The 13699-nt window shown below is 36.7% G+C and overlaps 1 protein-coding gene across 4 annotated transcripts in view; it reads left to right on the forward strand.

Moving 5' to 3' along the window:
- The first annotated feature begins 568 nt into the window (after positions 1 to 568).
- The window catches only part of TENT2 (terminal nucleotidyltransferase 2), a 59532-nt gene continuing 46401 nt past the window's right edge, over positions 569 to 13699 (forward strand). For 2 of the 4 annotated variants that reach the window (XM_081232035.1, XM_081232038.1), the window contains exons 1-4: positions 569 to 1199; positions 6638 to 6811; positions 7023 to 7112; positions 10114 to 10351. In XM_081232035.1, coding sequence (XP_081088161.1) covers positions 6675 to 6811; positions 7023 to 7112; positions 10114 to 10351 — 465 coding nt within the window. In that variant the 5' untranslated portion in view covers positions 569 to 1199; positions 6638 to 6674. The remainder of the gene's footprint in view (positions 1200 to 6637; positions 6812 to 7022; positions 7113 to 10113; positions 10352 to 13699) is intronic. The other 2 variants (XM_081232036.1, XM_081232037.1) reach the window with 2 other exon arrangements.

The following is a 13699-nucleotide window of genomic DNA, read 5'->3' on the forward strand; positions in this document are numbered from 1 at the left end:
AATATTGTTAACAGATTTACACGAATAAATTCAACAACTTATATTTTCACAACTATTAAAGCTCACTCAAGAAGAAATATTAAATATTTGTTTTATTAGTGAATGTTAGCTACTAAGGCAGGGAGTTGAGTCCGGGCTTTATAGATAAATAAGGGTCCCCAAGCAGCTCTCAGTTCATTAACGGGGAAAAACAAAGCTTAATACTGATCGGTGCAGAAGAGTGAGGGAAAACTTGGCCAGGAAAAGCTTCTCTGGGGAGGAGTCACCCGGCTGAGAGACAGGAAGGACCAGTAAAAAAATGTTTATCAGAATGTGAGCTTGAGGAGCCGGTCCAGGGCAGTTCTCCGCCGCCCGCCCTCCTCCGTCTGCCGCTCCGCCTTTCTCTAGGCAGTCCCAGCCCTTCCCCTGCGCGCTCGCGCTCCCTCTCGCAGCTGCTGAGCGTCCCACGCCTGCCCAGCCGGGCCCCCAGGAGCCGTGCGCTTGCGCACTCGAGCGAAGACCTCGCAGGAGAGAGCGAGGCGGCTGCCGGAAGTATGATCTCCGTTCGCCTACTTGCTGTTTCCATCCGGGGTCACGTCGGTCTTCCGGGTGTTTCCGACAGGGCTTTTTACGCCGTTTTTTTCCGGTTACATTTTGGTCTTCCGTCTCTTGCCACCTCCCTCGAGCTCCCTCACCCTTGCTGGCCCTCCCTTTTCTTGTGTCGCACCTCCCCGGCCGCCGAGCCCGGGAATTAGATCGCAATCCGGAGCCGGAGCCGGGCCTACCCATTCCGCGCGGGCACTACCTCCTTTGGCTCGGGAGAAAGCTAGGACCGAGCGCGCCGGGCCGTCCCTGCTCCGGCTCTGGAGCTCCTGGGCTGGCGGTGCCGGTAGATCCTCCTGCTTAGCCTTTCCCGAGGACACTTGTGAGTTAGGGGGTTTCGGAGAGGAAAGCAAAGGTGTAGGCCCGGGTGGGGGGCGGGGCGCCGGGAACTTTTTCGGAAACTGTAGTGTTTTGCGTGGGAGGTTCCGGCATAATCTCTCTGATATCCCAGACGTATGGGCGGCCCCCAGGCTGCGGTACTTTCTGAAGACTCCTAGGAACTCTTAAACGTTTCCCAATCGTTTGTCTTTCTCGCGCCCCGTCCTCACTTTAGGACCAAACAAGGAAGACTGTCTTGGGACACTGCATGGGGTTTCAAAGGGTGGTGAAGAACTAAGGTAAATATCTGGATTAATAATTTAAAATTTAAGACTTTTCACTAAATGGTTGTGAAATTGTCTCAGTTCTTAGCTTTACAGGAAACTGCACAGGTTAGGACTTGTCAGATTTTTGTCTATCCCCTTTGTTTTTGCACGGTTCAGCCTTTGTAGACAGGTTCTCCATCTCTTTCTAGGTCAGAACACGGGGGGCTTATGTGTCTCATAAATCCTCTACTATCCAAGTTCCCTGCCTTGTTTGAACCTCTCAGCTCTTTGTTTAAAATAGCAGTCGTTTATTTATATTGGTATACCAATAGGGTGAACAAAAAAGAAAATGAAACTAAAACTCAAGCTACATTGGCAACCTAACAAAAGTGTGGTGTATGGTTTTGTGGGGAAAGATCAGAACTGAACACTAAGTCTGTGTATTTGAATTACAGACGACATACTACTTTTGTAAATACCCTCATATTGTACGCTTTATTACCACAGGGCTTTAAACATGGCATTAACAGCTAGAAGGCTCTCAATATGTACTGATGAATAGCCAAATAATAGTAACATTACTCTGTTGGTGTGAATAGTCCCAATTCTGTCTGATCAGGAAGTGTAACAGGCTGTGTGTGAAATAGGTATTTAAGAAATGTCCATTTGGAATCATGTGGCTAGATTATTTTTTAATACTTGGATGGGATCTAATTCTTGATCAGAGGGGATATATGTATGGCTGATTGACTTTGCTGTACAGTAGAAACTAACACAACATTGTAAAAGCATCTATACTCCAATAAAAATAATTTAAAAAAAGGAATGTCTTTTTCAAAACTTGTAGGTGGTTTGACAGAGGGTGAGCAGGATTTAGGAGTTGAATTTTTTGCATTGTGGAGAAAAAAAGTGAGTTTAGGGTATCAAAGGCATTTGGACAAAGTGGACAGATAACTAGATTTGCTACTACGTTTCTGGTTTTTATACTAGGTAGATTCCACTTTCCAGGGAATCTTGATGAAGGAATTATGTAACCTTGAGTGTTCTCTAATTCCTTGGAGGAGAGGTCAAGTTTAGGACAGAAATTCCAGGTTGTAAGTTATAGGACCAAATGCTATATCACTAGGAATTACTTTGTGAACTACTCCTTTAACTACCTTGTCTCATATATGATTATTTACAAATAAACCTGTGTAACTTCCAAATGGGCAACCTTAGTCAAGAAGTAATCCTTAGGATTCTCTCCTTAAGGCAAGAACCAATGCAACAGTTTTAAAGCAGTTCAAAATTTACCTAGATTATTCTTTTTTATAGTCAAGCACAGATTGAGAAATTGATAATTTTCAAACTAAGAAAAATAGGATACCACCAATATCTGGATTTTATTTATCATAAAATTTCTTACACCTGCTACCATGGTTAATGTGGAGTAATTTTTTTTTATGGATCATTGTCTACTTGGTGAAGAAGGCTTTCATTCAATATATAAAGAAAAAGATTTAAAATTTTGTAGAGGTCCCCTTAAATCTGGTATGGTAATAGTTTTGCTGGATTTTATTCACAGAAACTCTATTCTGTTTAAAAAATGATCCCTTATATTGTTTTATTATAATAGGTTGTTATTTTGGTGTCATTTTTTCTTCATCAAAATTAGTGTTGGAATGTATTAAGAGAAATATTAGAAAGAGGAATTGAAATTCATGGGCTTTTGGTTTACTTCCTTATCTCTAGATGGTCATGCAGAATATTTCTGTTGGAGAGCATTGAATGTCATTGATTACATTCCCTAGGAATGATGCTCCCCACTTTGAAGGCTGGCCTGGTTAAGAGCCAGACTTGAGGGCCAAAAATTCATCCTGTGGAGAACCCGACAGATAACTTTGTTTTGGAGGCGCTGGAAAACCTTTGATGCTTATCTGGGAATTAGGGATAGACTGATTTAGATAACTGCCCTAAAATACACTTTTGAGTATGGAATCATTCTCAGCTTTTAAGCCGTGGATAATTTGGTTGTTTGAGGAGTACTTCTGGGCTACAAGACATCTTTTGACTTATTCTTAAGTTTGAATCTGACCATGTAATGCAATAGAAATTAGGTGAGGTCTGGGCTATTATGTTATTTTGGGTCTCAAGCCTGAAGAAAAACACAAGCATATTATTTGTAGGTATAAACAAAATGTCTAGAATTTTAACTATGAACTGATTTAAATAATCTGAGTATAGAGTGTATTAATTCTAGTTTTTCTGAATACAAATTCCTTCTCTTGTTTGATCAGATCTATAGTATCTGTGTTACAACAAAATTAAATATCAAGCAAAATTCATTATAATGAATTGTATTTAATGTCATTTTCTCATGAATTCAATGAAATAGTAATTGATTTATGGGGAGTTGAGTCAGAATAGCAGAGTCAAGGAAGCCAAGAAGGAGTGTAAGCCCAGGCAAAGGGAGAAGAAGGCATTAGTTGACAGCCTTAGATCTGGCATTCTACAATCATTGAATGTACTTTTAATAAAGAATTTTCCGGAATCCTGCTTGGTTCAAGATACTTCCTCTGATCAGTGAACATCAGAGAGTACAGTTTAGCAGATTTGATAGGATTGATTTTTTGTTTTAATCAATTTCCTATAACAGGAGATAAAGGCCTGCTGAAGAAAGCTGACAAACTCTTGTTTTCTGGAGGTAACACCTTGTCTCTGGTCCAAATTAGAGTCAGGCACTTGGGATGGGATCTGATGGTGGCCCAAGACTATTGTCCGTAATCTGTTATGAACCTTGGACTGGTGAATCTCACTCTCTGGCCAGTCTAGGAAATTTTAATCTTACAGAACTGAAAAGGAATAAAGTTTCTGTGAGTGACTTATTTGTTTCTTCCCAGATCTTTCTCTTTTCTCTCTTGTTGTCTCCTATTCTGATTTTTCCAGCCGTCTCGTCTTAGTCCCAGAGGCAATTACCATTTCTTTTAGCAGCTTATATGTTGTTTTCCTCTGTTGTTCTAAAAAAAAAAAAAAAACTCAGAAATTTTTATAAAACTTGTTTTTTGGATTGACATCTACTGAAAATGAGGATTTACCACTTTTATGTACCCTCTCTCATCATAAATTTTGAGATTTATGTGTGTGTATAAACAAGTAAATATATGTAGCATATAGTATATGTAACCTGTAAATAAATACAGTGTAGTAAATATATAATAAATATATTACAATTTCTGTTTAAATCAGTATGTTCAATGTTCATGTTATTGTAAGAACCAAGTAGGTGACTGATTATATTTCCTTTTTTATATGACTTTTTGAGTGTGTTTTGTCTGTAGTTTAGTAATTTATTTTTAACTTGCTGCATTTCTGTTCCTATAATTTCTGCTCTGTTAGCTGAACTCCTCTCTGTGGTCAAATATATAAGGTAATCTACCAGTTAATCTTTTTCCTCCTTGGATATCTTCTTGAAGACCTCTATGTATTCTAACTTAAGCTGTTTAGCTTCCCTTCACCATCATCCTGGGGAATCTGTCTCTGCCCTGTGTCAGATCTCCCTTTTCCTAGATCCCAGATTTTCTTTTTTTTTTTTGATACCTTACATGTCTAAAAATGTTTTTAATTTCCTTTTGCACTGATAGTATGGCTGGGTATAAAATTATAGCTTGAAAGCATTTCTTTCAGAGCCTCGAAGGCATTCACTTCCTTGTTTTGTTTCCACTGTTGCTACTGAGAGGGCCAAAGCCATTTTGATTACCATCCCTTGGTGTGTGTGTTTTTTTTTTAATTGAAGTGTAGTTGATTTACAATGTTGTGTTAGTTTCTGCTGTATAGCAAAGTGATACAGTTATACATTCTTTTTTATATTCTTTTCCATTATGGTTTATCTCAGGATATTGAATATAGTTCCCTGTGCTATATGGTAGGACCTTGTTGTTTATCCATACCATCCCTTTGTTTATAACATTTTCTTTCTCTGTAATATTTATAAGCTTCTTTTACCTGATATTCTGAAATTTCACTGTAATATACCTTTATATGTGTGTGTATGTATATGTGTGTGTATATATATATATTCAATTGTGCTTTATACTCATTGGACCCTTTCAGTCTAAGGCTTGGTGTTTTTCAGTCTTGGACATTTTCTTGTTTTATTTGCTTGGTAATTTCCTTTTCTGTGTTTTCTCTGTTCTTCCTGGAACTTCTGTTGTATTGGATGTTGGACCACATAGTTTGCTTCTCTTACATTTTTTTTCTCTTACTGTCCTGCCTCCTGTCTGCCCTCACCAATTTTTCCTTTTTGTTCATTCCTTAATGTTATTTTCAGCTTTCTGCTGGATATTTCTGCTTTTAATTTTCCAAGAGCCCTTTCTGCTTTTTAAAAAACACATTCTTATTTACATATTCAATGTTTTTTCATTAATTATGGAGGGTTTTTTTCCCCCTCACTTTTCATTTGTTGCAGGTATTGTTTCTGTTTATTCCTAGGCCTTTTTTTTTTTTTTAACTTTTGATGATCCATGGATGTCTGTTTTCTAACTAGAAATCTAAATTGGAAGCTTATGTGCATGAGTAGGCAGTTCAATAGTAGGCTTCATTGTAGGTTGCGAGTGAGCTTAACTTTTTCTTGGTGAGCGACTGTTCCTATGTTACAGGTTCTTTGGTTACTGTATTATATGGTTTCTTGTTCCATTATTCTATAGATGAGTTTTCTAATTGCCTGAATTGGGAATGCAGGCTGGGGACCCTACTTTTACTTTGTAGACTTCACTTAATACTTGTTTTCAGTTTGTTTTCTTACCCTACTCTTTGTAAGTTTATAGCCTCTTGGGGTCAGTCATTGCAAAGAATAAATATCTAGTCTTCTGCTTGGGGCAGTGAACGATTCTGATTGCTTTGTACCTAGGTTTTCCCTATTTGTGTGGAACAAACTCTTTTATTGGAAGTTCTTTTTATAAGTTGTTTAGACTTTGAGGGGAATCTCAGAATTTTATAAATAGTTATTTGGTGATACAAATTCCATCCCTTGTTTAATCAGATCTGTACGATCTAAATCCTGGGAATCAGGTTGTCATATGACAGCTTATACCTTTGAATAAATTAGATTGGGAATAAATGTAAGAAATTGTAGGATTTCATTAAATGTCTCACTTGGGTGGTTTCTTTTTATTATCAGAGTATAGTGGTGTTAACTTGATTCTAAAAGATTTGTTGATATTAGGATAAATTTATTAGGGAAAATTCATCATAAAATTAGAAACGCACAGATTTTACTATCATTTGAATAATGTGGTTAATCTAGATTTAAAATTTATTATTAGTAAGTTTGTTACTTATGGTGTGACTTAAGAGATCTGTTTGAACTTTAAAAAAATAACTTTGCAAATGAAATTCGTAACTTGGTAACTAATTGTTTATTAATTGGCAGATGCTAGTTACCAAAGAGTTCAATGTCTTTAAGCTATAATAAATTATCTTTAAAACTATTCTAGGTAGAAGAATACATGTTTACTCTTAGTGAACAAGAGCATGTTCCCAAACTCAATTTTGGGTCGCCCGCCTTTCACTCCAAACCATCAACAACATAATAACTTCTTCACCCTGTCACCAAGTCTTTATTCACACCAGCAGCTTATAGATGCACAGTTCAACTTTCAGAATACAGAGTAAGTATGGTGTTATTTTGGCCCATGTCATTTGTAAGTTTCATTTTCTACTTGACACAAATCCTTTTTATATGAAACATTTGGAGCTAGAGAAAATGTCATCATATCTTGTTTTCTTTTGATCAGTGAACTGTTTAGTTTTTCTGAAATTAGTTTTTTGTTTTTAAGGAAAAAATGTATACTACTACTGTTCTTTCTTTGTCTTTGGTAGCTTGTCTAGAGCTGTATCAGTACAGCAGTTGACATATGGAAATGTCAGTCCAATACAGACCTCAACTTCCCCATTATTTCGAGGAAGGAAGTAAGTATTTCTTACTTATTTTAAAAGAAAACTTTGCATTTTGGGGAACTGTTTAACACTGTATCTTGTATTAAGTTGAATGGACACTATGCCCTACATTTTGTTTTCTGGGACCTGTGTGATCAGTCCTGTAACAGAATTTTAGAAGTTCAAAGTATTTAAAAAATTTTAGGGATAACTGTCTTTAGATAACTACTTTTAATTGAGATTTTTAACTAAATCAGATGGGTTTCTGTGTCTGTTTGTTAGGGCCGCCATAACAAAGTACAATAGACTTGGTGGCTTAAACAACAGAAATTAATTTTCTCAAAATTCTGGGGGCTAGAAGTCCAAGATCAAGGTGTTGGCAGGTTTGGTTTCCTCTGAGGCCTCCCTCTTTAGCTTATAGATGGCTGCCTTCTTTCTCTGTCCTCAAATGGTCATCCCTCTGTCTGTGTTTTCTGTGTCCTAATCTATTCTTCTGAGGACACTAGTTATATTGGATTAGGGCTTACTCTAATGACCCCATTTTAACTCAGTTACTTCTTTAAAGGGCCTGTGTCCAAATACAGTCACTTTTTTTTTTTTTCGGTACGCAGGCCTCTCACTGTTGTGGCCTCTCCCGTTGCGGAGCACAGGCTCTGGATGCGCAGGCTCAGCGGCCATGGCTCATGGGCCCAGCCGCTCCGTGGCATGTGGGATCTTCCCGGACCGGGGCACGAACCCGTGTCCCCTGCATCGGCAGGTGGACTCTTAACCACTGCGCCACCCGGGAAGCCCTACAGTCACATTTTGAAGTACTAGGCGTTAAGACTTAAACATATGAATTTTGAGAGGACATAGTTCAGCCTATAACACCTTCTTTCTAGTAAAGTTTACTATTTATCTTACACAGGTAAGGTTCCACGATAAATATTATTATAGTGAAAATTTCTACATGACATAAAGCTTTCTTTAGAGAAGTTAGGAATCAATTCATTTTAACCAATTTGATTAAAAGAAATTGATGTATCATGGGGTAATTATGATAGAACTTTAGGGGTGATTATTAAAATAATATTTGGCAATATTTGCAAGATACTGCTATTTATAGTCTGTATAAACATTCCATAACTTTTATGTCCAACTAGAAATAACACTAGCTAAAAATTATTGATCACTCAGTATGTGTAGTAGGCATTGTTCTAAGGACTTTGCAAATAATGGTTTGACTAAGTTTCACAACACTTTATGAGGTAAGTACTGTTATGCCTCATCTTTTGAGGAGAAAGCTGAAGCACACAGAAGTAATGATCTGGTTATTCAGGTAGGAGTAGCATAGCTGGGATTTGAAACCAGGTGGTTTGGCTCTACATCCCATACTTAGAGGCACTGTGAATTGTTCTTCAAAGTTGTCATCGTGGAAAACTATATAATGATGCTTAAATTATTGACGTTATTCAAATTTTCATTTTTTAGAAATTGCCTTGATAGCCCATTTGTGAATCATGAATGAAAATAAATTCCACTAGTTCATAATTATACATATGTATTTTTAAAACTAAAATTGACATTCTCAATAGAAGGTATTCAGCATATAAAGCTCTAAATTTTATGTTTTAAAAATGTTAAAGGGGCTTCTCTTGTGGCTCAGTGGTTAAGAATTCACCTGCCAATGCAGGGGACACGGGTTCGAGCCCTGGTCGGGGAAGATCCCACATGCTGCAGAGCAACTAAACCTGTGCACCACAGCTACTGAGCCTGCACTCTAGAGCCTGTGAGCCACAACTACTGAGCCCACATGCCACAACTACTGAAGCCCACGCGCCTAGAGCCCGTGCTGTGCAACAAGAGAAGCCACCACAGTGAGAAGCCTGCGCACCACAATGAAGACCCCGCTCGCCACAACTAGAGAAAGCCCGCACGCAGCAACAAAGACCCAACACAGCCAAAAATAAATGAATAAATAAAATTATAAAAAATAATAAAAAAAAATTAAGTATACACTTATGTTTTTAGCATCTTTACCTGTGGGTAGGAGTACCAGTTATTTTGTGGGTCTGTCAAGGAGAGAGTAATTGACATAATCCCAAGAGTATTAAAATAAAAACCTTCAGGTGGCTATGACTCATAAAATTTTAGAGTTAAAAAGGAATTGGATAATTTCCTATGGTGTAAACAACTTAAGAAAGTAAATACCTTTCTTTTCCCACAAATAATTACTTTTAAATTATTTTTCCCTTTTTGTTTTGAGTATTTTTAAGCCTCCAGAAAAATTTGAATAGTACAATGAACACCTGTATGTGGTTTTCCTAGATTCATCGGTTCTGCGAGATTTGTTTTATTCTGCCTTTTTCCTTCCCTACCGCTACTCTTTTCTGAGTGATATGAAAGAAGGTTGTTGACATCGTTGTACTTTACCCCGCAACACATAAGTGCATTCCTCCTAAGAACAAGGATATTCTCTTGTATAACCAAAACTATATTGATCATGCCCAAGAAATTTAACATTAATACAATACTGTTATCTGAAATGCAGTTCATTTTCAGATTTCTTTAGTTGTCCAATGTCTTTATATAAAGCTTTTTTAAAAACTGTCTCTTAATTTGGTCTTTCCTACTGATAAACCAGAACATAGGTGGTCTCAAAGAGCCCTTTTTTATATATAGCACTCAGTTAATCTTATCCTCCTTATGTTAGAGTTTGGATCTTTTATTGTTAGTGATTCTATAAATAGAAATTCTCCTGCCAAGTTTTTGCTGCTGATCTGAAGTATTGTGGTAGTTCAAATGCAGGAGACCAACTCTAATGTATATATGTGTTTTTTTTTTTTAAATATGCATCATTATTACACATTTTTTCTAAAGTGTTCTCTAAGGCATCTCTTATGCCGAAAATGATTATTTTAAGATTCATTTAGAGCTAATAATGTGGCCTCGCTGAAAAAGTCAGTATTGTCATCTATTTATATATTTTTAGTGTTTTCTATTTGTAATCAGAAAATTATATCTTTAATCACTAAGGTATATTGTTTGTTTTCAGGAGACTAAACGATGAAAAGAATCTTCCTCTTGATGGTAAACGACAACGTTTCCATTCACCTCACCAAGAGCCAACTATAGTTAACCACATAGTGCCTTTATCAGGTGAAAGAAGATACTCAATGCCGCCATTGTTTCATACACACTATGTACCAGATATAGTCAGAGGTGTTCCACCTTTTCGAGAAATACCATTTTTAGAACCTAGAGAAATCACACTGCCTGAGGCCAAAGATAAGGTAATTTTAATGTAGATTTTAGTTTTATCTTTTGGGAAGTTAATATAGTGTATTGAAAGTATCAGAAATATCTAATGTCTTGGATTAAGTAGAACATGCCCTTTTTTGCACAATTTAAAGTACTATTCAGAGTTTTTTGTCTAAATTTGATTCTTTGATTTTTGTGAGCTGTTCTATGGAAATGCAGCTTTCATATCAGGATATCAGATTTTCTGTGATTCATAAAAATCTGGGATTAGAGCCTAAAACGTTTGATTTCTTAGTTTAGAGAATTCTGTTGTTACTTATTCTTATTACAGAAAAACAAGCTTTCATATGGATATTGTAGTAAAGTATTAAAAAGCATCTTTTGGGATATTTGTCTTTATCATGAGGTTTTTAATGTCAAAAATAGAGAACCCAGGAGACAGTGAGAAAGTAATACTTCCAAAGGGATATGATCAGGAAAGATTTATCAAAAACATTATTTATAAAAAAAATTTCAAATAAATGAAATGAAGCTCTTAAAATAATAATTCTTGGGAAATGACATTATCAGCATTGGGGAACAATGAGTTATTTAATACCAGTATTAGAAGCCTATCTCTTCTCTCTCCCCATATTTAGTGAAACCTAAAAAAAAACTCAGAGTTTATAATGTAAATATCTGCATTCTCTTGAATTGTCTATGGCTTATATTTGTTGTTTTTGCATTTTCAAAGCTGCTCTGCTCTGGAGAAATATGACATTTGTAGGCTAAGGAGAAGGAGCCTGAAAAGAGTGTAGTGACTTTGTTTTGGGTTCCTAGCAACCAGCATAGGTCTGGAACATAGTAAGTGTACAGAAAATGTTAGGTCAGAAAGGAACACTTGCTTCATTCCTTAGTTGTGCTGCTTTTTGTTCTCCTATCATTCCTTTTTTTCTTTAATTGAGATGTAATTGTATCATAAAATGCATTTTTTTTGGCTGCGTTGGGTCTTCGTTGCTGCACATGGGCGTTCTCTAGTTGGGCGAGCGGGGGCTACTCTTCATTGTGGTGCATGGGCTTCTCATTGCGGTGGCTTCTCGTTGCGGAGCACAGGCTCTAGGTGCGGGGGCTTCAGTAGTTGTGGCACATGGGCTTAGTTGCTCCGTGGCATGTGGGATCTTCCCGGACCAGGGCTTGAACCCATGTCCCCTGCATTGGCAGGAGGATTCTTAACCACTGTGCCACCAGGGAAGTAAGTCTCCGTAAAATTCACTCTTTTAAAGTGCATGATTCAGTGGTTTTTACTATATTCACAAGGTTGTGCAACTATTACCACTGTCTAATTCCTGTACGTTTTATCACCCCCAAAAGACACCTTGTACCCAGTAGCAGTTCCTTTCTCATCTCTGCCCCTCTCCCCCAGCCTCTGGCAACCACTAATCGATTTTTTATCAGTATGGATTTGTCTGTTTTGAACATTTCATATAAATAGAGTCATACAATATGTGGTCTTGATTCTTTCACTTAGCATGTTTTCAAGATTCATCCATGTCGTAGCATTTCTCAGTTCTTTATTCCTTTTTATAGCTGAGTAATATTCCATTGTATAGATAAACCATATTTTATTCGTGCATTCCTCAGTTGATGGATTTTTGGGCTGTTTCCACTTTTTGACTATTCTTCTGTATCTGTGTACAAGTTTTTGTGTGGACATGTTTTCATTTCTCTTGGGTCTATACCTAGGGGTGAAATTGCAGAGTTATGCAGTAGCTCTATGTATAACTTTTTGAGGAATTACCAACGTATTTTCTAAAGTGGCTGCACTATTTTACATTTCTACCAGCAGTGTGTGAGTGTTCTAGTTTCTTCACATCTTTGCCAGCACTTGTTATTGTTTGTCTTCTTGATTATAACCAGGTGGGTTATAACCTAGTGGGTGCGAAATCGTATCTCATTGTGATTTTGGTTTGCATTTCCCTAATGACTAGTGATGTTGATCATATTTTTATTTGTGTTGGAATGTGTATCTTCTTTGGAGAATTGTCTGTTCAGATCCTTTGTCCATTTTTAAATTGTTTTTGTTGTTCTTGTTGAGTTGTAAGAGTTGTTTATATGTTCTGAATACTAGACTTTTATCAGATAGATGATTTGCAAATATATTCTTCCATTCTGTGGTGTGTCTTTTTACTTTCTTGATGGTCTCCTTTGAAGCGCAAAAGCTTTTTTCATTTTGATGAAGTCCAATTTGTTTTTCTTTGGTTAATTGAGCTTCTGGTGGCATATCTAAGAAACCATTTCCTAATCCAGGGTCACAAAAATTAATGCCTCCATGTTATTCTAAGAGTTTTATAGTGTTCTTAGATTTAGGTCTTTGATCCATTTTGAGTTAATCTTTATATATGATGTGAAGTAGGGGATCTAACTTAATTTTTTGCTCTTGGTCCAGTTGCTAGCACTGTTTAAGAAAAAGGCTGTCATACTTTTCTTACTGTGAAGTAGGAAAAGCATTTAGGCAATACCAGTGGGAGGAAGGAAAAAGCAGAGTGACTAACTTGGGATGTTTTGGTACTCCCCCACCCCCACCCCCGACTCTTTGTCCTTTCTTTGCTTTCTCATTTTAAAGAAACTCATGTAATACTATATTGTGAAAGCCTGTGGTATAAATCACATGAGACCAATTCTTTGAATGACGATATAACAACCTTTTACTACATGTGGGTTTTTGATATATACATGCAGGTAGGCCCATTTTTTATGGAATATATTATGCATGAGTATTGAAGCTCTCTATTTTTGCATGTATTTATTTGTATGTTTGTAATAGTTAATTCTTAGAACTAACTAAATAACTACTAGTTCTGCATGTGGATCAGTGATATATTGAGTCTCAGTAAATGTAATAACATGATTCACATTAGTCAGTATAAATCATATAGTAAAGTATGGTTCCGTATCAGTAACTTTTTCTTTGCTTAGTAGCATAGAAAAAGATTGTCCTAAATCTTATGTTTTTGGCATAAGCACTTATCTCAAGGGATAAAGATAATATCCTGTTGTTAAACCAATTTCTTTGAGTGCTACTCTGTACTTGCCTAGTTGTGGGAGAAAGAAGGCAAGTAGTTCTGTGTCCATTCTTTAAGTGAACACTTTTTAAGAAAACTAACATTTATTGATGTCTCTTCTAGGTATTCTACATATGCTATGTTACTTAGTCTTTTCAACAACCGCATGACATGGATATTATCCTAATTTTACTGAGGCTCAGAAAACTAAATAACTTGCTCAAGGTCACAGCTAGTAAGTGACAGAAACAAGATTTGACCCTCATCTCTAATAATATAAACAGGAGGAACTTAAGATGCTTAAAGTCAAGAGTAGGGAGATGACATTCTTAGAACTGA

This window comes from Mesoplodon bidens, assembly GCF_964165515.1.
Source record: "Mesoplodon bidens genome assembly, chromosome: 4".
In the NCBI taxonomy this organism is placed as follows: domain Eukaryota; kingdom Metazoa; phylum Chordata; class Mammalia; order Artiodactyla; family Ziphiidae; genus Mesoplodon; species Mesoplodon bidens.